Here is a 23,056-nt window from a genome sequence, read left to right as displayed (position 1 = left end):
CTTTTCATCCCGGCACTTCAGGACCTTTTCCTCCCTTTGTGACGCAGTTTGGCTCCATTACCCTGGTCTTGGCCCTCGGCCATGTCCTGGGGTCTGAAGTTATGGATTCAACAGCCGGAGAAAACAGCCCAGTGGGATGCAGTGTGGGAGGACTCTTGGCCCAGATCCATGGCGTAGGCAGAGCACGAGGATTTCTTTCCCAGTGCCCTGTCAGGCATCCAGTGCGGGGACCCCTTCCGGCAGGCTTCGCCCCGCTCCCCGCTCCCTGCCTGGGTGCCAAGGGACCCCTCTTGGTATCAGCGGCTACAACAAGCCCCCAAAAGCCAGGCAGCCTTATAGAGAGCAAAGGGGCAACCCTGGGCTGTAAGGGACATCCCAAATGGGACTATCCCGATGAGCTGCCTGGACTCAGCCTCGAGCCCCAGCCCAGCCTCTGCCAGCCCCTGCGAGCCGGCAGGCAGCCAGGTGATCCCAGGGTGCCTTTCCCCATCCTGTCGGGCTGCTGGCTCCTTCCCAGCTGGGTGACAACTTGGGGAGCCCAGGAACCATCCCCAGGTTTGGCATCCCACAGCCCCATGTGCCTCCTCCCAGCCCTCCCCATGTCCCATGCCAGTGCGGCGCAGGCTGCCCCTGAGGAGCGGGGATCAGCCAAAAACAACCCCTGACAAGCAACACAGCTATTCTGCTAGTTATTTCAGTTTTCAATCTCCCGGCGAGGTGACTTGCTTAGGCTAATAATTGCTTCAGTTGGATTTTATCTGGCTAATTAATCAGTTAATAAATGACTTTGCTGCAGGAGGACAGATGCTGCGGCCGACTCCTTAGCTGGGGACTGGAAAAAAACAGGGAAGGAGTACAGCCCACGGGATTTCCACGGCCTGATGGTGCACACAGCTGACCTGGCAGCCATGGGGTGTCATGGGTTAGAGAGCACCAAAGTGGGGACCCCCAGCCTCTCAGGGTGCCAAGCCATCCTCGGCAACCTCTGCAGCAGCCCCTGCCAGGAGGGGACAGCCTGGAGCCTGTCTCTCCCCCGTGAAGCTTTTGGGACTCGCTGGTTTTCCTTGCTGGTACCTCCGCTAGACAGTGAAGCTGAAAACTGGGGAAGGCAACTTGGAAAAAAAGAAGTCATCATCTTTGCCATGGAAAACGTGGAATTTCCTTTTACTGCCCAGCCTGTGCTGGCATGGGTGTGCTCCTCTGTCAGCAATACCGCGGGCAAGCCAGGGAGAGCCCGTGTGCTGGGCTCTGGGTCCATTCGCCCTCCGCACTGCAGGGCTCAGGACCTTGGCTGGCCCTGGGACGGGGCTCAGGTGGGAAAGAGGGACTCTTTTCCTCTCCTGCCTCCTTCCCAGAGCCACCCCAGGCTCCATCTTGGCCTGCCCTGGATGTGAAGCAGCCATGGAGCATCTCTTGAAGACCTCAGGCACCACAGCCTCCCCAGGTTGCAAATCCTTGGAGGTCATCATCACCAAGCCCCCAAGTGCCCTGGGCACAGCAATACTGGGGGCTCCAGGTCTCCTTTCTCTCACCTGTCGGTCCCCAGGGTGGCTTCCATGGCTGAGCCAGCTCAGTCCCAACTGTAAAAGCCCAGCTCACTGGCAAAGCTTGGCGGAGAGGGAGTCCACCACAGAAGCCAAGTCTGGTGGAGGGTGGTGGGAGGGCTCAGGCTCTAGAAAGGCTGTGGGAAGGGGCAGGGGCACCCCAGCCTACGGGGGGAGGGGGCACTGGGGGATCCTCTGGGGATGTGCAGGGAAGGACGGGAGGTCCCAGGTTCAAGGGGAGCTGCACCAGTTACACTGAAGGGCTGCACTACCATGGAGCAGGGAGCTGGGAGCAGAAGGCTGGCAAGTCCATGCAGGTGCCAGCTGGGCGAGCAGCGGTGGTCAGGTCCTCCTCTTCCCTCGCCACTCCACCGCCAGGCCGGCGCATGGGAATGTTGTCTGCAGGTTCCCACGGAGCTGTGGGGAGAGGGCAGGTGTCAAATGGTGCAGGAGGGGGTCTCCTACCCCTGCTCCCCACCTAGGAGGGGCCTGCTCCTGGACCACAGCAGCCAGCGGAGGGTCTTCCCTTCACCTGAAAGGGCTCTGGGTGACATTCAATGCAATACGCAGCCATTCCCCTCCCACTGCCTGACCCCCTCCCCTGCTGGCTGGAGCGTGGCTGGCAGATGCAAAGTGGCATCCCCTCCCGGCACACCTCACCTTGGACAACACCAGCTCCTGCACCATGGTGTTCTCCAGGTTCTGGGGGACCATTAGACGCAGTGACAGAAAGAGGTGTGATGCACCTAGGGACAAAAAATGTGGCTGCGGTTATTGCCCTTGAACCTTGGGCTGCATCAAAGGATCTAGCTATCTCTCCCCAGATCACTGTCACAGACAGGTGACCTCCTGCCAGGTTAATCATGTCATGGACACCCTACACTGTCAGGAAAACACCTCCCCACCTGTACAGCAAACCACACATCCCACAGAGCATCAGTGCCTCCGTATTGAGGGCACCGCAAAAGCAGTGGGGCTCCAGGACCCCCTGCACTGGCCCCTGGAAGCCCGAAGCCACCAGTTCTGGGGTGGTGACGATGCCCACAGGGCACTGCACTTACTGGTGTTGGATGTGGCAGTGGGGCAGGTGGATGTCATCACTGACAGGTCTGCAGGGGTGCTGGGTGTAACCTCTGGGATCTGGGTTGAGTTGGTGGGGGGGGAAGAGGTCTCTGTGCCTGGGCAAAACAGCATTACGTTAGCTCTGCCTGCAGACAGGTGCGGGATGCTCCTACTCCCAGGATCCTAAATGAAACCAACTACACAAAGCTACCCGAGTACATGCCCAGCATCCCTGTGGAGATTTGCCACCCTAACCACACCCCTGTCTTCCAGATGTGCCACAGCTGCACCCACCTGTGGCTGTGCTGGGAGTCTCAGATAATGTTAGGGTACCTGAGGTCAGCCCCACAGTCTGGCTGGAGGTGTCAAGGGTGTTCCTGGATGTGGTCCCAGCTGGTCGGCTGGGAGTGGGGTTGCTCCCAGGGACCCCTGTGCTGATAGCAGGGGTGGCCATGGTATCTGCCAGCGTTGTCAAGGGCTCGGCTGAAGCAGCTGTCGGTGCTGGTCCAGTGGGAGGAGGCATGGTGGGAGGTGAGGTGCTGCCAGTCCCCAGGGATGTGCTGGATCTCTGCAGGGTGGAGGCTCCTGTTTCAGGGCTGGAGGGAGGGAGGGTGGCTGCAGCGGTGGAGTCGGTGGTGGGCAGCAGTGGTGAGGTCTCCATAGGTGTCAGGGAGGTAGGGAGAGTCAGGGACACGGTTGCTGTCACATCCGTGACAGTGGTCCCTGTAAAGAGGTTGGAGAACAAGGTGCACAAGGGCTGGCAGTGAAAGGCTGAGACCGTGGCTGTGCTGGGCATGGTGCAGCATCACCACCACAAGCTCCCCAAGGGACTCAGAACTGTGTGCATCAGCTCTGGAGCACTGGGAGTGGGGATTCACCGTCCTGCAGGGATCAAACTTGTGGATTCCCTGAATTGGCATCAGCAAGGCAGCAAGGTAAACCCTCCAGCCTGACAAAGCGGGAACAAGCCATGGGCATCCCTGGTCTCAGGGCAGAAACTCCTGTAGGCACCAGTGCTGAGACCCAGTCCCCCACCACCTTCACCAATCCCTGGAGGAAGTCAGACAAACCCGTCCGACGGGAAGAGCCGTGCAGGAACTGGTGACCGTGAGACAGGCGGGAACTGCAGCAGCAGCAGTTTACACAAACCCCTCTGCTGCAGATAGTCAGGAACTGATAGCGCCGGGTGTAAATAATGGCAATGGGGGAACCAGCCCCACAGAGGAACAAAGCCCAGCTTGCAGCTCAGGGCAAGTTGTTAGAGACGTGCTGCAACCCACGAAGGCTCTGCAGGGGGGTTGAAGGGTGCAGAAGGGCATCCTCTCTGCCCTCACAGACCCCATGCCAGGGCAGCATGCTGTCCCTGGGGAAGCCCAAGCATCTCTAACCCCCTCCAAAAGGGCATACTGAACAGCCTGGCTGCCCAGGCCTCGGTCAAGGGGTGCCTGCGAGGTGGTGGCTTGGAGATGCCAGGCTGGATTCCCAGGTGATCCCAGCACAAGCCCGGTGAATGTGGGGCTTTGCTCACATAGGGATGGGGAACCGAGCCATGAGCCACTGTCTGCTTTCAGCCAGCCCCACCAGAAACTCCCAAAACCCCCAGCAGCCTCTCTCTTCCTGAGCAGCTGCAGGCGGCAGCGAGTTAAATAACAGTGTGGGGAAGGACAAAAGCCTGATCCCAGCCCATGCCCAGGTAGGTGTCTGCACTGAAGGGTCTCATCCTCACACAAAGGAGCAGCTGTAAGCCCACCTCAGCTTCCCTTTTAGCAAACAGCAAACAGCACCCACAGTGTTTTACCCCCTGGACCCCACAGGCGCCTGCTGTGGGCAAAGCACCCCACCACCCTGGGGAACGATGCTCCCCACCCGCTGCCCACCCCACGGAGAGCATCACATCCCGCTCAGCCCTTACCCAGTGTGAGGTGCAGCACGGCGAGGCTCAGCAGCAGCAGGGGCAAGAGCAGCCCCCCTCCCTGCCTGGCCATGTCTGGGTGGGTGGGAGCCGATACCCCCGCCGCAGGCACTGCTCTGAGCGCTCCCCACAGCCCAGCACTGGGGTTCCTGGGACTCCTTTGCCCGCCAGAGGAAGAGCATCCAGGTGGGTCCTTTTACTCCCCAGGTGTTGGCAGCGAAGCGGAGGATTCCACCCAACACGGACACTCCCAGGGATGGGTGCAATGCCAAGCAGGCATCAGCTGCGTGGCTGGACTCAGAGCAGCCACGAGCACTGGGCAGGGCAGGCTGCCCAGGCCACCGCTGCAGCAGACCGGGTCCCTGCAGCTGGGGACCCTGCCGTCCTCTGCCTGCTCAGGGGATGGCGGCCATGGAAAAAAGCCCAGGGAAGTAGCCAGACTGCCTGGGACTGTCCCTGTGCCCCGCCACAGGGGTGATGTTCGGTGGTGGCTCCCACCACCAACGCCCTCGGGACACAACAGCCCGCTCTGCCCGAGCGAGCGTGAGGAACTGGCCGAGAACAGGCGACGCTCAGGAAGGGCGTGCTCCGGGCTGAGGGTTTGTCCCCTGGGCTGTCTGTACAGGCATCACTTCCCCGTGTCCCGGCATGTCACAGCTGAAGCACACCACTGACAGCTGGAGCTGCTTCCTTCTTCTCAGGGTCAGGGACAGACCAGTCGGAGATGCCTGCAGGCACTGGGCCAGGGCACAGGCGCTCCGCAGGCAGACAGGCATGCAGGGCACAGCCACCCTGCTGCTGTGCAAGTACACTAGGGCACTGCCACGGCACAGGCGCACTGAGGGTGTCACCAGGGTGCAGGAACCCTGCTGGGGTGTCTCACACTGTAGGCATTAGGCCAGGGTACAGGTACTCTGTCAGGATACAGTTGCTCTACCAGGGTACGGGGACATCGGAAGCACATGCACAGCCAGGGACACTCTCCCTACACGGTTCAGGGACACGGAGGGGGCTGTCACCAAGGTACAGCTGCAGCCCCAGGGTAAATGCTCCTGGGACAGCCACCAGGACACAGTCACACTGCTGGGACACAGGTGCCCCACAAGGAGCACTGCCAGGATGGGGTACAGTCACACTGCCGGGGTGCAGTCTCACTGATGGGGTACAATCACACTCCTGGGGTACACGCCCACAGCCGAGGGCCCCCGAGGCCCCGCCCCCGGGAGCCCCGCCCCGGTCCCGCCCCTCCCCGCCCCAGCCCCGCCCTGCGTGGGCCCCGCCGCGGCCCGGGACCCCCCCCGCCGGGCGCAGAGCCCGGGGCTGGGGCAGCCGCCGCACGCTGGGGCTGGGGGCCGGGCCGCGGGCTGGGGCGGGGAAGCCGGGAGCGCGGCGGGAGCAGGGACACCCGTGGGGACTTGTCACCCTGCTCCTGCCCCTGGCCTGCCGGCGGCCGGGCTGCACTCACCCGCAGCGGCGCTGGGGGTCCCGGCTGCCGTCGGGCTGGTCCTGGCCGGCTGGCTGGGGGCGGGGGTGCTCCCGGGGCCCCCCGTGCTGGTGGCGGGGGGGGGGCCGGTGTCTGGCGGGGTCGTCAAGGGCTCGGCCGAAGTGGCTGTCGGTGTCAGCGTCGGTGCGGTGGGAGAAGCGGCGCTGCCGGTCCCGGGGGAAGCGCTGCCGGGCGGTGTGGCCACTGCTGGCCCGTGGGCAGTGCCGGTGCCCAGCCAGGCGGAGGGGAGGGGAGCGGAGGTGGCGGGGCGCAGCGGGCTTGTTTCACCCCCCGGCCAGCTGGCAGCCAGGGCCGCGCTGCTCCCCACGGACAGGACGATGGTGGCCTCAGCACAGCTGGGTGTCATGGCCACGGCGGTTGGAGCTGGGGTGCCGGGGGCGAGACCCAGCTCTGTTGGGGTGGGGTCAGGCTGCGCCACAGTGGCGGCAGGGCTGGGGGCTCTGCTGCCCCTCGCCTGTGGGGTGCTGGTGCTGGAGGGTGCCAGGCTGCTCCCCCTGGGCGTAGCAGGGCTGGCGATGAGGGCGTCCATCGGTGCCTCTGGGGTGGAGGCTTCAGGGCTGGAGGGAGGGGTGGTGTCTGTGGTGGTGGAGTTGGTGGTGGGCAGCAGCGCCATGGTCCCTCTGGGTGTTGAGGAGGTGGGGAGATTCGGGGATGCGGTGAGTGTCACATCTGTGGTTGTGGTCCCTGCAAACAGGTGGGTGAGGCACACAAGGCTGGTGGTGAAGGCCTGAGACTGTGGCTGTGCTGGGCATGGTGCAGCATCACCACCACCATGAGCTCCCCAAGCTATGCGTCAGCCATGGATTATCAGGAGTGGGGATGCACCATCCTGCATGGAACAAGCCCACGGGTGTCCTGAACCATAACGTGATCGTCAGCAAGGCAGCAAGGTAAACCCTCCAGCCTGACAAAGCGGGAACAAGCCATGGGCATCCCTGGTCTCAGGGCAGAAACTCCTGTAGGCACCAGTGCTGAGACCCAGTCCCCCACCACCTTCACCGATCCCTGGAGGAAGTCAGACAAACCCGTCCGACGGGAAGAGCCGTGCAGGAACTGGTGACCGTGAGACAGGCGGGAACTGCAGCAGCAGCAGTTTACACAAACCCCTCTGCTGCAGATAGTCAGGAACTGATAGCGCCGGGTGTAAATAATGGCAATGGGGGAACCAGCCCCACAGAGGAACAAAGCCCAGCTTGCAGCTCAGGGCAAGTTGTTAGAGACGTGCTGCAACCCACGAAGGCTCTGCAGTGGGCTGAGGTACACAGGAGGGGACCTACATTTGTGGCTTAAGGCTTCCAAGAGGTACAAGCCTCAGGTTTATTCCTTGTGCTCAACTCAACACTGCTCTTGCTTTGTGTTGAGTGCAAACATAAGGACGGCATTTGCAGTTTTGCAGGCCCATGACATTCTGGTGATGCTGTCATCTGGGCAGGGCTGTTTGGCGTTGCTGGGCAGGTCATAGCAAAGGCAATGAGCCCAAGAGGGACCAGTATGCAGTACGGGGTTCCAGCTGGGAGCATGGTCTTCTCTGCCCGGACAGAGACACACGTGAAAGGCAAAAGAAATCAAGGCAAGCTTGTCGCTCCTGCGTTGCAAAGCACAGCCCTGTTTGCTCGCTGGGATAGGGCTGAGATATCAGAGAGTAAAGAGCACCCACAGTGTCTCACCTCTGTGGGTGAAGCCACCATGGGGTCACCCACCACCCTGGGGAACGATGCTCCCCACTCAGCACCAGCTCCACAGACAGCACTGCATCCAGCTCAGCCCTTACCCAGCGTGAGATCCGGCACAGCAAGGCTCAGCAGCAGCAGCAGGGGCAGGAGCAGCTCTCCTCTCTGCCCGGCCATATCCAGAGCCAGCACCCCTACTCCGCGCCTGGAGACAGGACCCTGCACCCGGGGACGCAGGGTGAGGGGATGGTGCCAGCAAGGAACTACGCTGCCGAGTGACGGCTGAAGGTGACCGGAGCCGCTTCCTTGTTCCCGGGGGCAGGGAGGGGAGGCACCGGCGGGCACTGCCACCCCCTTCCCGGGGGCCGGTGCTGCGCCGATGTCCCCGGCGCGCCCAGGGGCGCGCCGGCGACGTCGGCGCAGCATCGGCCCCGCTGTGTGTGTGGGCGGTGCCAGGTCCTGACGCCACGCCCCTTCTCCAAAGACCACGCCCTTTAGCCTCGCCCCCGGCTTGTGTAACACCCGGAGGGCCGCGTGGTCACCAGGTAGGGATGGGGGACCGGGGGGGGGACCGGCATCCCCGGGTACCGGAATGGGCAGGGCACTGGGAGCGGGACCAGGGCACCGGCATCCCCCGGGCTCTGGGGGAGCAGCGGGAACCGGGATGGGCAAGGCACCGGGAACGACCTGGTCCCGTTTCCCCTCTCAGTGGCCGCAGGCAACCACGCTGCTCCGGGTGCTGGCCCGGGCAAGCCTAAGGATGCCGCGGGGGCAAAGGAAGCGAAAGGCCGAGGGCACGGAGCTGCCAGGCGTGTCTCGGAGGAGGAAGGAGGAAGAGGAGGCCGTGCAGGAGGCCAGGCGGAGGGCGGCCCCGTCCGTGAGAGAGTTCAAGTACAACAAGAAGCGTGTTCGCCTCGTCTCGCAGGGCTCAGACCTGAAGGAGAATGCTCGGTGCATCCTTTACTGGATGTCCCGGGACCAGCGGCTGCAAGGTACAAACCAGCTGGGTTTGTGTGGAGCTCCCATGGGTGGCAAAAGCCTTGGTTGCTTCCCACAGGGGGCCTTGCAGCTGGTCCCCCCTCAGCGCGGGGACTGGAGGGGATTCCTCTTGGGAAACCGTGTCTCCATCCCCTCAGCAAACATCCCCGAACACTGTTCCATGTCCTTTCTCCGCAGATAACTGGGCTTTCCTCTATGCCCAGCGCCTGGCCCTCAAACAGGAGCTGCCTCTGCACGTCTGCTTCTGCCTGGTGCCCAAATTCCTGGATGCCACCATCCGTCACTACGGTTTCATGCTGAGGGGCCTGCAGGAGGTGGCCGAGGTACAGCCACTGCAGGGATGTCCACACTGGGAGTGGGACAGGGCTCCTGGGGAAGGAGGGGGGCAGAATCCCATCCCTTCAGCAGATGGTGGTGGGATGGGGTCTGCAGAGGCATGAACCATTGCATAGCCCTTTGCCCCTTGCTGCAGGAGTGTGCAGAGCTGAACATCCCCTTCCACTTGCTGCTGGGCTACGCCAAGGACGTGCTGCCCGTGTTTGTGGTGGAGCACGGCGTGGGTGGGCTGGTGACAGACTTCTGCCCCCTCCGCCTCTCCCGGCAGTGGGTGGAGGACGTCAGGGAGCGTTTGCCGGAGGATGTGCCGTTTGCGCAGGTGGGTGCCCACACTCTGGAAAGGGAAAACTCCGGCTAGTAAGATGTGGGAGAAACTTGTCTCCTGCATTTCGTGCCTGCAGAGGTGTGCTGCAGTGACCTGAGCAGGGAGTAATTGTTTCATGTATTTGGTACCATTTGCTTATCCTGCTCACACCCTCCTCCGCATCTTTGCTTGCCAGGTTGATGCCCACAACATTGTGCCCTGCTGGGTCACCTCCCCCAAGCAGGAGTACAGCGCCAGGACCATCCGGGGCAAGATCCATGCTCAGCTCACCGAGTTCCTCACTGAGTTCCCCCCTGTTATTCGTCACCCATATCCCCCCTCCTGCCCGGCAGAGGTACCAGCAAGAGACAGCTCCACACTCACTCATGGCCAGTCCCAAAGAGCTTCACAGCTGCTTCATGATCCTGGGAGGGGATGGCAGGGGATCGGGACAGTGACCTGCCTAAGGTCATGCACAGGTGCCGTGGAGATGGGGATGACCTAGGGAAGGGATGTTCCCACCTTGTTCATTCAGTTCTCACATCCCTGCCATGCAAGGATGGTTAGGAAAAGAAGGCTGGTATGAGCTGGGGACTTGCTGGTCCTTTTGTCCCCTAGATGTCCCCACTCAGAGCAGCCCTGGGCTGAAAAGCATCTGCAGACATACTCATGCTGCTTGGTTGCCACCCAGCCCATCGCTTGGGAGGCCTGTTATTCCAGCTTGCAGGTGGACCGCACCGTGAAGGAGGTAGAGTGGGCAACCCCTGGCACAACTGCAGGGCTGGCTGTACTGCAGTCCTTCATCACAGAGCGGCTGAAATCCTTCAGCTCCCACCGGAACGACCCCAACAAGGCAGCGCTCAGCAACCTGTCCCCATGGTTCCACTTTGGTGAGCATCCCAGGCTTCCCACTCTTCAGCAGGACCAAGCAGCCTGACTTACTCGGTGGCTTGGACCTGCAGCCTAACTTGCTCCCTCTCCACGTCCCCAGGCCAGGTTTCCACCCAACGAGCGATCCTGGAGGTGCAGAAGCATCGGGACAAGTACAAGGAGTCAGTGGATGCATTTGTGGAGGAGGCTGTGGTGCGGCGGGAGCTGGCTGAAAACTTTTGCTACTACAATGAGAACTACGACAGCGTGCAAGGTAGCATCTCAGGTCGGGTGGCCAATGCTGGGGGCTGGGCGGGTACCCAACAGGTCACTCCAACTTGGCAATCCCTTTTCTGCTAGGGGAGGGGCTGTGGGGGCACTAATGTGTCATCATTCTATACCTTCTAGAGGTAGGACAGGAGCTGGCACATGCCCTTTTCAAGGCTGGTGCCTCCAGGGTATGGTGCCCTCAGCAGCCCAGTTCTCCATCCCTTCTTCATGACCCTGCAGAAGTGGGTTGCTCAGCATTGCTCATCATCATCTTGCTCGCAGGTGCCTACGACTGGGCGCAAACCACCCTGAAGCTCCATGCCAAAGACAAGAGGCCTTTCCTCTACAAGCTGCAGGAGCTGGAGCAGGGGGCCACACATGATCCCCTCTGGAATGCTGCTCAGGTAGTGCCCGGCATCTCTCCCACAACACACTGAGCCTTTTCCCGAGGGGCAGAGGCGAGCTGGCATGGACTGACCCCTGCGGCTGTCCCTTTCCCCCAGCTCCAGATGGTCCGGGAGGGCAAGATGCATGGCTTCCTGCGGATGTACTGGGCCAAGAAGATCCTGGAGTGGACCCGCTCCCCCGAGGAGGCCCTTCAGTTTGCCATCTACCTCAATGACCGCTATGAACTGGACGGGAGGGATCCCAATGGATACGTAGGCAAGTTGCGGGATGGGCACAGGGGGTGGGGTGTCTGATCTCTGATGGTCATGGCCATGGTGCTGGGGGGTGAGGGCTCTCTGCAGACAACCCAGCCCATGCTCCAGCCCATCCTGCTTTGCACCCACATCTCACCTGCTCTCTGGATGCCTCTGAGCAAGAGGGAGAGCTGACACTCTGTCCCCATGCCCACCAGGCTGCCTCTGGTCCATCTGTGGCATACACGACCAGGGCTGGGCAGAGCGGGCCATCTTCGGGAAGATTCGCTACATGAACTACGCTGGCTGCAAGCGCAAGTTCGACGTGGGCCAGTTTGAGCGTCGCTACGCCCCCCACACATGCTCCCAGTGATGGACAGTGTGCCTTGAGATTGCTCATGTCCCTCTGTGCTAGAGGCAGACATGCCCCTGCAAAGATGCCAGCTCGCACTTTACGTGCTGGCCAGGCGTTGCCCCAGGTGCTGCTGCCAGGCTCGCTGTAACAGCAAGTCCCAGGGTTCTGTAGGTCTTTTCTCTGCCATCACCCCCTACTCGAGCTGCCGCACTGGGGCAGCTGCTGGAGCCCCACAGGACTGTGCAGGGCCTGCCTGCTGCCACGGCTTCCTTAACAGCTGTGAGAGCCCATCCTCAGCGTGCCCATGCCTGCCAGAAACCTCCTCCACAGCCACCATGCTCGGGAGTAAGCTCAAGTTGCTGTTGCTGCTGTGAAGTGCAACTTAGATTTAGGCTCAGCAGGGGTTTTCTGCGGAAAAGCCCCCCCAAAAGCTGGGTCCCTATGCCATGCTGCCCGGAGGGAAGCCCTGCTTTGCTCCATGCTGTGCTGTGCTCACACATGCATCCTTCAACAGTTGTTTTAAAGTTTACAGTTTTATCTCCTGTGTCTGTGGTGTTTATGGAGCGACGCATGAGCTTCTGCAAGGGGAGAGCCGGGCTGTGTAGGACAGGGATGCCAGCAGGGACGGGGCAGCCAAGGCCATGCCCCTGGGCCCCTGCCAGCAGCAAAGACAGACTTTACAGGGAGCCCCTTACTCAGTGGCTTGTACCTCCTGCCCGAGTCCCATGGGCAGTTTGCAGGGGGAGGCCCCAAACCAGAGGGATTAGTCAAGGGGTGGTGACAACAACCCGCTCCCAGTGACACCTGGTGATGCATCACCACTTGCGCAAGCTGTCCCCCCACTGCCCACTGCCATCAGTTAGTGCATCCTGCTTCCCCCCTGCCCCAAGGGCCAAGAGCCCCTGCAGCATTGACCCCAAGGTGGGGGATACACACGATTACCCCACCTGAAATGATGCCACAAGCCAACCAGGCCCCTTATTAACTTAGTTTATTAGGGACGGCATTTTTGTTGCTATGCTGTGCAATAGTCCCCAGCTGACAGCCGGGGCAGCCCCTCGCTCTCCCTTACAAAGAGCTCACCGCCTTGGCCAGTTCCAGCGTCACTCGTAGTGGTCAGTGCTGGGCAGCAGTGGCACTGCTGGGCACAACCCTGCCCTGGAGACCTCCACCAGGTTTGCAAGTCTTGCTGCTGCCAGATAAAGTCCACGGCAGAGGGTGGAAACCACAAATAACCCTTCCCTCTTCTCTAAACGTACTCAGTGCTTCTAGAAAGGGATGCAGGCAGCCACTAAGCTGCTGTCCCATGACATTAAAGTGCTTCAAACAAAACAGGGTGGATGGAGGTGTGATGCTGAGGTGGCTCCAGGGAAGGGGGGTGCCAACTCAGGGCAGCAGCAGGAGGGCTTGGCTTGGGGTTGGGGACAGGCACGAGAGTGTCTGCGGTGTCTGGCAGCCCCAGGGCTTGCAGAGACAGCGAGTGAGCAGAACAGCCGCTCCCCTGGGGAAAATAAGCGGAAGCAGGACAAGAGGCAGCAAAAAAACCCAAGGGAGCAAGTAGGGAGCCGAGCGCCCTTTCCTGGGCTAGACCTGGCTTTGTCAGGATGCTGCAAACATGGGAGAGATGCTGCCAGCCAGCAGCCTGGCCCCCAGCAGCGAGGCTTGCAGCCACCCTCCCCAGCCGGGCCCCACGGCCACCTCTCCTGGTCCCAGCCTCTGGCCCCCTCCCCAGTCCTGCCACCCCACCAGGGACAGCCTACGAGGGGTCACATCCCAGCCCCAAGCCAGGGTACGTGCTGAAAGAGCCAGTGCCCCTAGATGCCTTCTGCCAGTGTATTGCTGCCCAGACCCTCGACACACTTCTTGCACGTACACAAGCCACACTGTCCGTCCAAACACCCCACTGCCACCCCACATCCCACCCATGCTAAAGTGGTGCAGGACACTCACCTGTGCCATGGGCTAAAGTATCCCCCTGCGATGCAGAGGCACCTCCTTGGCTGACTGCCAGCTGCAGAGCGCAGAGCTCACCTGGTACCGCTGGGTCCAACCCGCAGAGCCGTTGGTTGTGGCAGGCAGCTCTGCGTCAGCAAGGGACCAACCCTTTGGAGCACCCCAGTGCCAAGCCCCTCTAGCCCAGGCACCCCCACTGCAAGCAGGCTGCCTGGCCACCCTGCCGCGAGGCTTTGCCTGGCTCAGGGACCCCTCTCCCAGGGCCAGTGGGAGATCCACTGGGCGAGCAGACACCCTGCAAATGCCAGCTCCATCCAGGGGTGAGCAGCCAGGAGCAGGACAGCCCTGGGGGTTTTATACCAGTGAGTCCCAAGCAGATCGCATATCCCTTAAAGAGGCATTTCAAGCAGCACCTCCCTGGGGGTGGGCGGGAACACAGTTAAAAATACAAACAACTGCGTAAAAAAAATAAAACCAAATCCAGCAGATTAAAAAACAAAAACCCAACCTAAAAGAACAAACAGACAGAGGCTCGGGGGATGTGGCCAGAGGGCTGGCTCTTCACCCGCATCCCAACGGGTCTTGGGCAGAAGGCAGCTGCACAGAAGTCAGGTTGCGGTGCCACCAGAGTGAGGTCCCATGTCACCCTCAGAGGAGCACATGTGCCCCCCAGGAAGGCAGACCGGCAGCGTAAGGAGGAAGAGGGTTGGAAGCCTCGCTTACTGCATCCCCTAGCTGTGGGGATCTGCCTCCACCAAAACCCCAGCAACACCAGTCCTTGTGCGGCTGCAGCAGGGGCAACGCGCCTCTGCAGCACAGGCTGCGGGTGGAGGGCAGGGAAAGCAGCTCAGCACAGACAGCATGGAGAAGTGAGGCAGAAATCTGGCATTTTCACCACTGCCACCTCCTCTGCTTTGATCCTGGAGTGAGAGCAACTGCTCTCTGGCAGTGTCCCAAGGCAGATGTGAGAAAAGGAGCTGTTAAATGCACAACCAACCCCAAACCCCCACCCACCTTCCACGCACACAACCCTCAGCAGCAGGACAGGGGATCGGAGGACTCAGAGAGCTGACTCCCCCCTCCAAGGAGCAGATGTGGGCAGAGCTTCCTAGTATACAGCTGATGAGCAGAAAGTACTGACCCCACAGGGGACCCTGCCAGGAAGCAGGGCATGGGGACAGGCAGCACAGCCCTGCCTGGTCCAGCATGAACAAATGCTTGGAAAAGGCTCCTGTTTTGCCTGCAGGACAGGCAGGAGCAGCCACCTTTCCCCAAGCAAAGGCATTGGAGAGCGTGAGTAGTACCTGGAGCAGACCTGGGCGATGGAAGACACCCCTTCCCCAGCCCAGCACTACCGCATGGGGAAAAAGCAGATCCCTTCAAGACAGCGCTCCAGGCCTCCTGATAGTCCTCCTCATCTCCAGTCCATGTGGCTCAGTTTCTGGTGACAAAGGCCATGCATGTAAATAAACCCACAATCTGCTCCTCCACTGCAACTTGCTCATGTGGCTGCCACCGTCTCCGGCTGCTCCAGCTCATCTTCGTAGTCTGAGATGTAAGACTCCATGCTCTGCTTGGCCAGCAGCTCTCTCCGGGCTTGAAGCCGCTCACAACGGGGACAGCGCGTGGATTTGAAGCAGGATTTGTGGTAGCAGGCTTTGCACTCTGCAGGGAAGAACATTGCTGAGGGCTGCCAAAGGCTGACACAGACTGCCTGATGCCCTGCACCTGGGCAGGGCTGCTCCAGGCTTGTCCAGGAGGACATTTCAAACCACAGCCATGGCAGAACAAGCACCAGAAGTGAGGGTCCAGCACTGTTCTGGAAGCAGCAACAAGTCACGGTCCCTGCACTGGCTTGCAAAGCCTTTGGGAACACAGGTGCAAGGTTTCCTGCTCCACACAAGGTCCCTCCCCAAACTTCCCTGATTCTCCAAGGAAACAGTGGAGTCACTGCCCCAAGTTTTCTCTGGCACTGCACCTGCCACGCCAAAGCTTGCCTGTTGTCAGGAACCTTTTCAAGCTACTTCAGAGGCTAGTCTCAAGCTGCAGGGACAAGCTCTGCTTGGCCATTAGTACGGGGCATTATCAAGGATGACTCCTGAAGGGGCCCAGGGATGTCCTGGCAGGCAGGAAGGGCACAGGGACAAAGCCTTCAGGCTCCCTCTGCTCTACAAGGTCAGCTCCAGCCATCCAAGCAGGGACAGGGGACATGCGTGCAGGCTGCAGCCTGCCCTGTAACCACAGCAGAAGGGAAGCCAGGGCTCCCAGACACCCACTTGCTGTGGTCACAACCCGACTGCCCGCAGCTGCTGGGGCAGACAGCACACAGCATGGTCAGGAAGGGACCTACATGCTCCACCATGCCAGCAGCTCTGGCCAAACACTGTTAAAATGCTGATCTGCTGCTGTGATAACATGATGCAGAGACAGGCCATGCACAGAGGCACTCTGGTCTGGCTGGCTCTGGCTCTGTAACTCTTGCTAGCACAAATGCCACTGAAACTGGAAGCTGACCTTCATGGCCCCAGGGTCTGTCCCCTACCTGTTTCTCCTCAGCATCTCACCTTCACATGTCTTGCACTTGTTGAGCTCAAAGGGGAAGATGATGTCGCCCTCATTCTGGCAGAACTCGCAGATGAAGCCCTTGGCTTGGCACAGCTGGAAGGAGAAAAGGTGAGGAACAAGCAGCTAAACGCTCCTCATTTCCCCAGCAAGCAGGGCAGGGCAGCAGGACAGAGCCCTGCTCTAACCATGCAGAACAGCCCTTCCCCAGCACGGAGCACAGCAAGACAGAATCAACACGTGTCAGGGGTGAGGGAATGGCCATACATGCTACGTAGGAGCTCTGTGGAGCAGGCAAGAACAACTAGCATTGAATCAGTTAATATGATGGCTTCCCTGCATGTCAAAGGCCTCCCCATCAGTTATCTTTGCAGCAAAGCCTGCTCCCCAAGCGTGTGGAGCCATGCAGGAGGCAGGCGAGGGAGGTCTTACCATGCACTTCTCAACGTGCAGGCTGCCTGCCTTCAGGAGCTCCGTCAGTCGAGGCACCAAGTCCCCTTTCTTTGTGGCACTGAGGTCGCTCAGCGAGTAGAGGTGCAAATCCTCCGTCAGGTGGCCAGGTACTGCATCGAAAGCATCTAGGAGGCTGCAAGGACAGAGAAACCAGAGCTCAGAGGAAGGCGACTCCATTGAACTCCCTTCTCTCCACTGCTTCTGCTTTCCCCCCTCCTCCACTCCCCTCCCCCCCCGTTGCTCATTGCACAGGCTGCACATATCCCAAATTGTCATGGGACAGAACCAGGACAATGAAATGGCTTCATCTCACAGCCCAGGACTCACTCTTTAGCTAGCCGGCACGTCTTAAACATGTTCTTCATGTGGAAAAGCTGGATTCGCAGCAGCTGGAGAGGAAGGGGGAACACAAGAATCAATAAACAGAACATGTTCCTTGGGCAAGCAGCTCTGCCCAGTTTCCTACGCTGGTGAAACCACTGCTGCTTCTCAGCTGCTGCTCCCCTGCTTCTGAAGTGTTTACACCATGCAGGGCAAAGCAGGCGCAACCACTGCTCCAGGAAACACAGTAAAGCCCAGCTGGACACCAGGCAGAAATTCCTTTTGAAATTCCTGCGTTACTGGCTGAAGAACAGGAGGTGGATGGAAACCCATAGTGCTGAGGTTTTAAGCCTCAAAAACTGAAATACCTGCTTCTCCCCGGCTTCCCTGGAATATGGTTTACAATTGGCAGCCACCTACCTCACTGAAACCACACTCAGGACGGCATGGAAAGGGTCTTACCCACACTTGGTTAAGAGACTTCACTTTCCGGTACAGGGCAGGATTGATATCCTGCACATTGAAGAGCGGGTCACTCCAGATCTTGCTCAGCAGGTCTTTAGAGAAGTTGCTCACGTAGTACTTGCTGAAGTCCCACTTGCGCAGGATGCGGCTGGGGATGACCGTCTGTGCGTTCTCGTGGCAGCACTGGCAAAAATACTTCCCCAGGTACTCACAGTAGCGCAGTCGCTTGATGTAATCTGGCCAAACCCAAGCGCAGACAAGAGAGGTCAGCCAAGACACGGACTCCCAACATTCCTCAACATTTCCAAAAATCAAGGCCGTCTGCCTTGCTGGTACCTCCTCCAGCCCCAGAGTTGCTGGGGTCTGCAAGCACCCCTGCTGACTGCAAAAGCATTTGGGACCACAGTCCAGTCTCGTGCAGCCACATCTACCTACACATTCAGGAAAGACAGCTGGTCAAAGAGCTCTGCAGCTGTACACACAGCAAAACCTGCTGGGAGCTTTAAGACCCCAACAGATGACTTTGCCTTAGAAGAGTCAACATCTGAAATGCCCTCCTAAGGATAGGCTGGCTGCTCTTTGCTTCTACCAGCCCTGTGACAACCTGGAGAAGGCTCCTCTGCGGGCGATGCACACGCATGTGCAGGCAGAGCTGGCAAAGGCAGCGTACTACCTCCCCTGTGACCCTGTGCTGAGCTCCGCCACCACCCACCCACTGCACCTTCCCACTTGTTCACAGGTTCTTCCTCCCTCTCCAACCAGGGCTCAGGGTCCCAGCACTTACCAGGATCAGTTCGAATGCCACAGCCTGCACACCGGTAATTCTGCTTAGCCATGGCCACCTTCCTCCTGCTCAGAGACAGAAGGCAACACGCATGAGTCCAGCCCTGACAGCACCTGGCACTACAGGACCAGTCTGGATGGCAGAGATGGCCACATGCTTTGCCACGTAGGTGTGCACAACAAATCCAAGGGGAAAAGCCCTGGTGTGCCCTGGTGCACACCAAAGGAACTCACTGCAGACTGGCTCCATCTCATAGCACCAGCTACCAGTGGTGAACACTCTCAATTTACAAGGCTCAAATCAGGGGAGCATTGGCAGTCAAGTGGGAAGGAGAGGATAATCATCCTTTGTGTTGGTGGAAAAGGGTTGGAAAGGGCAGGTCCCCAGAGAGCCTTTGGCCATGCAAGTCCTTACGTTGGGGCTGGGTGAACATTGAAGATAATCTGTGGTCGTGGTGGGGCCCACTCCAGGTTTCCACGCACTCGAATCCTCAGCTTGTAAATGTCAGCGTGTTCTCCATCGTCGGGAGAGATGGGCAGAGAGTCAGGGATGGGCAGGAGCTGGGAATGGCAGGCAAGAGGGTCAGATCCCTGCGTGGTACCGCAAAGGCAATGCACCCAGCAGGCTTGCCAGAAACCTGCAACAGGCATGAAGCTGCTGCTCCAGCAGAATTGGGGCTGGAGAAGGGACGTCCCCAGGGACGGGCACTCCACTGCAGGAGGTTGTGGTGGCAGAGCCCCACTCAGCGGCACCCATCTCCAGAGCCCAGACAAAACCGCTCCTCCAGCTCCACAAAAGGATCACGGGGACTAGCAAAGCCCTTTGGCAGGTGGCTGAAGCCAGGGGTTTGGGTGCAATCCTTGACTGAGGACTCACACCCCTACCTTCTGTGGGGCGTCGTGCTCAGGGACCAGCCACTCCAATTCAGAGGCAGCCGGGAGCTGCATGCCCTCAAACTGCTTCAGCAAGCCCATGGCCACAGCCTCTGCTGAGTTGGAATTGAGGAAAGAGTGGGATCTAGACAGAACAAGGAGTTGTTAGTAGCAGCTCTCACACCTGTGCCCTCCTCACAACCCCTGATGCTGGCCCCAGCTCAAGCTGAAGATGTTCTCTTCAACTCTGGTACTTTATTTCTGCACTGCTACGCAGGTTTAAAATTAATATACATGACTGATTTCTGTCTTTGCAGCTGCCCCCAAGCAAAGCTGGCTAATGGCACAACTGTTTAGAAAGGCAAGCAAAATCCCGTACTTAAAACCTGTGCCTGTTTGCAGGAGAAGCTGCAAAGTGAGAGCCAGTGTCTGTACAAGCCAGAAGTAACTGCTCCCCCAGTACAACCCTACAGAAGAGGCTGCTAAGCACAGACACAGCTTTCTATCTCACCCAGTGAGCAGAGGGGTCTCTGCATCCCCGAGGGGGTTTGCTTTCAGCGCATTAACACAGCAGCTGTGCTTAGAACACGTTGTGACTCACCTCCCCACAGCCCCCACCTCTCCACCCCAGGCCAGTGCTGGAAAAGGACTGGGCACTTCACGCTGAAGCTGCTGCTGCACTGCACAGAGGGTTTGTGAGCATCGCCGTGTGTCAGCGCTTCCACCTCTGGGTCACAGCACTGCACTGGGGCTGAGGAGAAGGTGGCAGCACCATGTAGTCCCACAGGCCATCCCAGCTCAGTGGGGAAGCATCGGAGGCTCAGAGCCAGCAGCAAGTGAGCAGCCAGTCCAGGTGCTCCAGGTTGTCCAGATTCTCTCCCCAGCCTCTTACCTACTGGGAAGTATGGGTGTCTCTCCTGACACCAGTCCATATCATACCAAACTCATGTGACTATCCTGATCATCCCAGGTGCTGCTTCCCAAATTTGAGACTAGGACCCAGTGCCCCACTGCTAAGTGAAGGGAGGGAGGGAGGGAGGGAAGGATGTCCACTCCAGTGCAAAACAGAGCTGATGCACATGGAAGAGCAGAGTTGGGCAGGAAGGGGAACTTGGTACCAAGATGTCTCTCCATGAGATGAAGACGTACATGGACTCTGAGGAGAGAAAGGACTTCCTGCTGGAGTCTGGATTCCTCTTGATGTCTGCATCTGAATCACAAACAGAGAAGGTGGAGCAGATGGGGCAGGGCAGGTGGATAAACTAATATCAAACCAAAGCGTTACTATAAAACTCATCAAACTGTTCAAAAGCACGTGAACTACAGCATCAGCTTCTACCAAGTGGCACTGAGCAGCAAGGAGAGGTGCAGCCTAATCAGTTACCTGTCAGAGTTACAATGGAAGGACACGGCGGGATGCTGTGAGAACAGTGAGCCTGGGGTTTGGGGGAGACAAGTGGATCCTGGTACAGGTCATACACCAAGTCCTAGCAGTGGCATGGCCTGAAACAGTATGCACACAGGAGCTAGGAGGGCAGGACAGCAAGGTTAGCAAGAAGGTTTAGTGGCTCTTTACACACAGTACAGGTGCTACAAGGGATTAGTGACGGGACGCACAGCTCTTCTATTTGACTGCAACCTGTAAAACCAGACGGTGGCCATGCCACAGCTTGTCAGCGACTGCACAGCTGGGGCTGGCAGCCTAAGCCCAGCACTCCAGAGACATGTCAGCATCCATGCAGAGAGTAGGCCAGCAGCCACAGGGGCCAGCCCTCTGCAGAGGCAATAGACCCATCTCCCACGAAGGGACGGGTCCAAGACAAGGTGCAGGAGACTGGGGTGCTGCTCCCTCCATCCCTCCATCATCTCCCCAACAGCCCTGGGCTGCCCCACATCCCTCCTTGGTGCCAGCCTCAGGTACTGGACAGTATCCATGGTACCTCCATCACTCATCTTTCACTCTGGCAGGTTAAGCCAATAATTCATCTCGGCGGTGGAAGGACCCTGGAATGGGAGACTCTTCCAGCAGTACGAGGCAGGCAGAAACCCTACTTCACTGCTGACAGACTCCCAGAAAAGGGAAGGAGGGTGTGCAAGGGGAAAGTACTACAGGTCAAGACACAAGAGAGGCCAACCTTCAGCCCAACAGGTCTCCTGTTTTGTACCTCTGGGGAGCTCTAGGAACAGGGTCTGCAGTGACCACTCTACCCCCAAACACAGGCTTGCAGCTCCCTCTGACCCACTGGTCCAGTGCCTGGCTAGAAGATGCACAGCTCAGGATCCCTGCTCCTCCACTCCAAGCAGGTCAGCTGCATGGACCCACACAGAGCCCACCCGATCCCAGCCAGGTACCAACTACATGCTGAAGCCAAGGGAATCACAGCCCGGCTGAGCAAACAGTGCTGCCCCGTGAGCCATCAGCTCCCCTAGGAAGAACAGGACTGTCCTGGCAGCAAGGGGAGCAAGTCCCAATCCTGCCTGACAATTTACAAACTCACACTTTGGAGTTCAGGATGGATGCTTGAGCCTCCTTGTTTGACATCCACTGGTAAAACAGGCAGAGTAAAGCAGCCTTATGCTAAGAAACCCACATATCTACATCATGCAAATGGACTTCTAGCTGCAGAAAACAGGGAATTCAGGCAAACATAGCCTCCTGACCACACAGGGCACTGGCCAGACACACCTGCCATGCTCTGGTGCCTTTGGCTTTGTGCAGGAAGGTGCCGCATGGTCCTAGACTACAGTGAACATGAGCGAACAGTGGGGCACAAGCAGCACAGGTGGGCCAAGTGTTATAAGGAGGTAGAGCTGGCATGCTCAGGCAGTGGCATCGTCTCCAGGATGGCAGAGGGAGCCACATTTGACCATAGGCTCCTGCAGAGGGTAGCACTGGGATCCTGCCACTGCTTGCTTCCCAACCTTAACTGCAGGCACTCCCCAAAAGCCTTGTTAGCTGCCCAAAATGCCTCTGCTGCCAATGCTATCACCGCTGGGATAGTCCCCAGGAGGCTCGTGAACAGCCCCCAAACCCAGGGACATCACCTCAGTCCCTGTATGCCAGCTTCAGGCCAGGATGAACCCCCCGGGACGTAAACACAGGACACAGCCGCGCTGGCCGGGAAGCTCTGAGCACCAGCGTTTTGGCAGGAGCAACACGCTGGCACCAAACACCTGACAGGAGAGATCAGCCACAGCCATGTAGGCTGTTCCCTTGCTAAAGCAAACAGGGAGCACGTGAGGGTTATTTAAATGCAGCCAGCAAACCAGAAGGATTATCTAGTAGTACTGTAAACAATAAAAAAGCTAAGTAAGACCTGGCTCCACGTGATCCCCGTCCCCAGGGCCTCCAGCGTGAACAAACTGCCTGTGCCCTGTCTGCTCTCACTACTTCTCCCTCCAGGACTTCCTTCTGGAAGCATTCTTCTCCAAGTCAAGTCTGAGCAGCACGGAAAGGGTTGGCTGTGGTTCAAATCAGGGCTATGGCATGCCAGCTCCACCAAGCCAAGCCGGGTAACGCTCCCCAAGGCACCTGGGATGGAGACCTGGTCCCACACTGTAGGGGACTGTGCTTATCCAGCCCAGGCTCAGCCTCCAGCAGCTACACAGCCACAAAGCTGTGCCATCGCCCTGCCAAGCCCTGCTCTAGGCAAGACAGTTCTTCACCACAGCAAGCACGTTTGAAACATCCAAAATACTGCATGGCAAAACACCCCAGGGGATGGAGCCCACGGCAGAGCTCCTCTGCCTCCTCCCTGCTCCATCCTGCCGTACCATCCTGCCCCGGCTCTCCTTGCTGACATCTGGATGATGCTGTTCACAGTTCCCACGTCAGGCAGATTTCTGAGAAGTGTGCACGTGCACACACACACACACCTTGCACACACACGCACGCGTGCCACAGGGGAGCACTGCGGGGTACTACCTGAGAACAAGGAAGCCATTGACACTGAGAGGCCGTTCTTGGACATTTGAATCAGGTTAGATCCATCGTTACCATCTGTATAACACGGTGATGACAAAACAGTTGACTTCAGTGCCTTGGCCAGGCCAAAGAGAAAGGGCATAATACAAGAGCAGCACTCGCATGAGAGAAGTCCAGAACTGAATTCACGCGCCCCTCTGTGGGCTTCAAAGCTGAGCCCAAAATCTAGCCCTCAGGACTGAAAGGAGCACTTT

At 59.0% G+C, this 23,056-nt stretch overlaps 3 protein-coding genes across 11 annotated transcripts in view; 1 reads left to right on the top strand and 2 right to left on the bottom strand.

Moving 5' to 3' along the window:
* Positions 1–676: 676 nt before the first annotated feature.
* Positions 677–7,925, bottom strand: LOC130158459 (mucin-2-like). 2 transcript variants are annotated; one of them, XM_056359213.1, is made up of 6 exons: positions 7,794–7,925; positions 5,984–6,706; positions 2,901–3,329; positions 2,606–2,722; positions 2,205–2,290; positions 677–1,961 (listed from the first exon to the last, which is right to left on the bottom strand). In XM_056359213.1, the coding sequence occupies exons 1-6, from the start codon at positions 7,867–7,869 to the stop codon at positions 1,887–1,889; spliced, it is 1,506 nt and encodes a 501-aa protein (XP_056215188.1). In that variant the 5' UTR covers positions 7,870–7,925; the 3' UTR covers positions 677–1,886. The 2 variants fall into 2 exon arrangements, with proteins under 2 accessions (XP_056215188.1, XP_056215189.1); XM_056359214.1 differs by having other exon boundaries at positions 2,940–3,329.
* A 16-nt stretch (positions 7,926–7,941) lies between these two features.
* Positions 7,942–12,004, top strand: LOC130158458 (deoxyribodipyrimidine photo-lyase-like). The gene is made up of 11 exons (XM_056359212.1): positions 7,942–7,980; positions 8,177–8,237; positions 8,402–8,684; positions 8,869–9,014; positions 9,164–9,346; positions 9,528–9,686; positions 10,023–10,221; positions 10,323–10,475; positions 10,754–10,875; positions 10,975–11,134; positions 11,331–12,004. The coding sequence occupies exons 3-11, from the start codon at positions 8,453–8,455 to the stop codon at positions 11,483–11,485; spliced, it is 1,509 nt and encodes a 502-aa protein (XP_056215187.1). The 5' UTR covers positions 7,942–7,980; positions 8,177–8,237; positions 8,402–8,452; the 3' UTR covers positions 11,486–12,004.
* Positions 12,005–12,443: 439 nt separating this feature from the next.
* RUBCN (rubicon autophagy regulator) overlaps positions 12,444–23,056 on the bottom strand; it is a 32,411-nt gene continuing 21,798 nt past the window's right edge. For 6 of the 8 annotated variants that reach the window (XM_056359208.1, XM_056359204.1, XM_056359205.1 and 3 more), the window contains 10 exons: positions 22,803–22,877; positions 20,027–20,087; positions 18,890–19,022; positions 18,420–18,565; positions 18,006–18,070; positions 17,219–17,457; positions 16,763–16,824; positions 16,415–16,568; positions 15,985–16,078; positions 12,444–15,085 (listed from right to left, as the gene is read on the bottom strand). In XM_056359208.1, coding sequence (XP_056215183.1) covers positions 14,922–15,085; positions 15,985–16,078; positions 16,415–16,568; positions 16,763–16,824; positions 17,219–17,457; positions 18,006–18,070; positions 18,420–18,565; positions 18,890–19,022; positions 20,027–20,087; positions 22,803–22,877 — 1,193 coding nt within the window. In that variant the 3' untranslated portion in view covers positions 12,444–14,921. The remainder of the gene's footprint in view (positions 15,086–15,984; positions 16,079–16,414; positions 16,569–16,762; positions 16,825–17,218; positions 17,458–18,005; positions 18,071–18,419; positions 18,566–18,889; positions 19,023–20,026; positions 20,088–22,802; positions 22,878–23,056) is intronic. The other 2 variants (XM_056359206.1, XM_056359207.1) reach the window with 1 other exon arrangement.

Source organism: Falco biarmicus, chromosome 13 (assembly GCF_023638135.1).
Source record: "Falco biarmicus isolate bFalBia1 chromosome 13, bFalBia1.pri, whole genome shotgun sequence".
Taxonomy (NCBI): domain Eukaryota; kingdom Metazoa; phylum Chordata; class Aves; order Falconiformes; family Falconidae; genus Falco; species Falco biarmicus.
The sequence above is the reverse complement of the archived record's forward strand: the minus strand, read 5'-3'. Positions and strand labels throughout refer to the sequence as shown.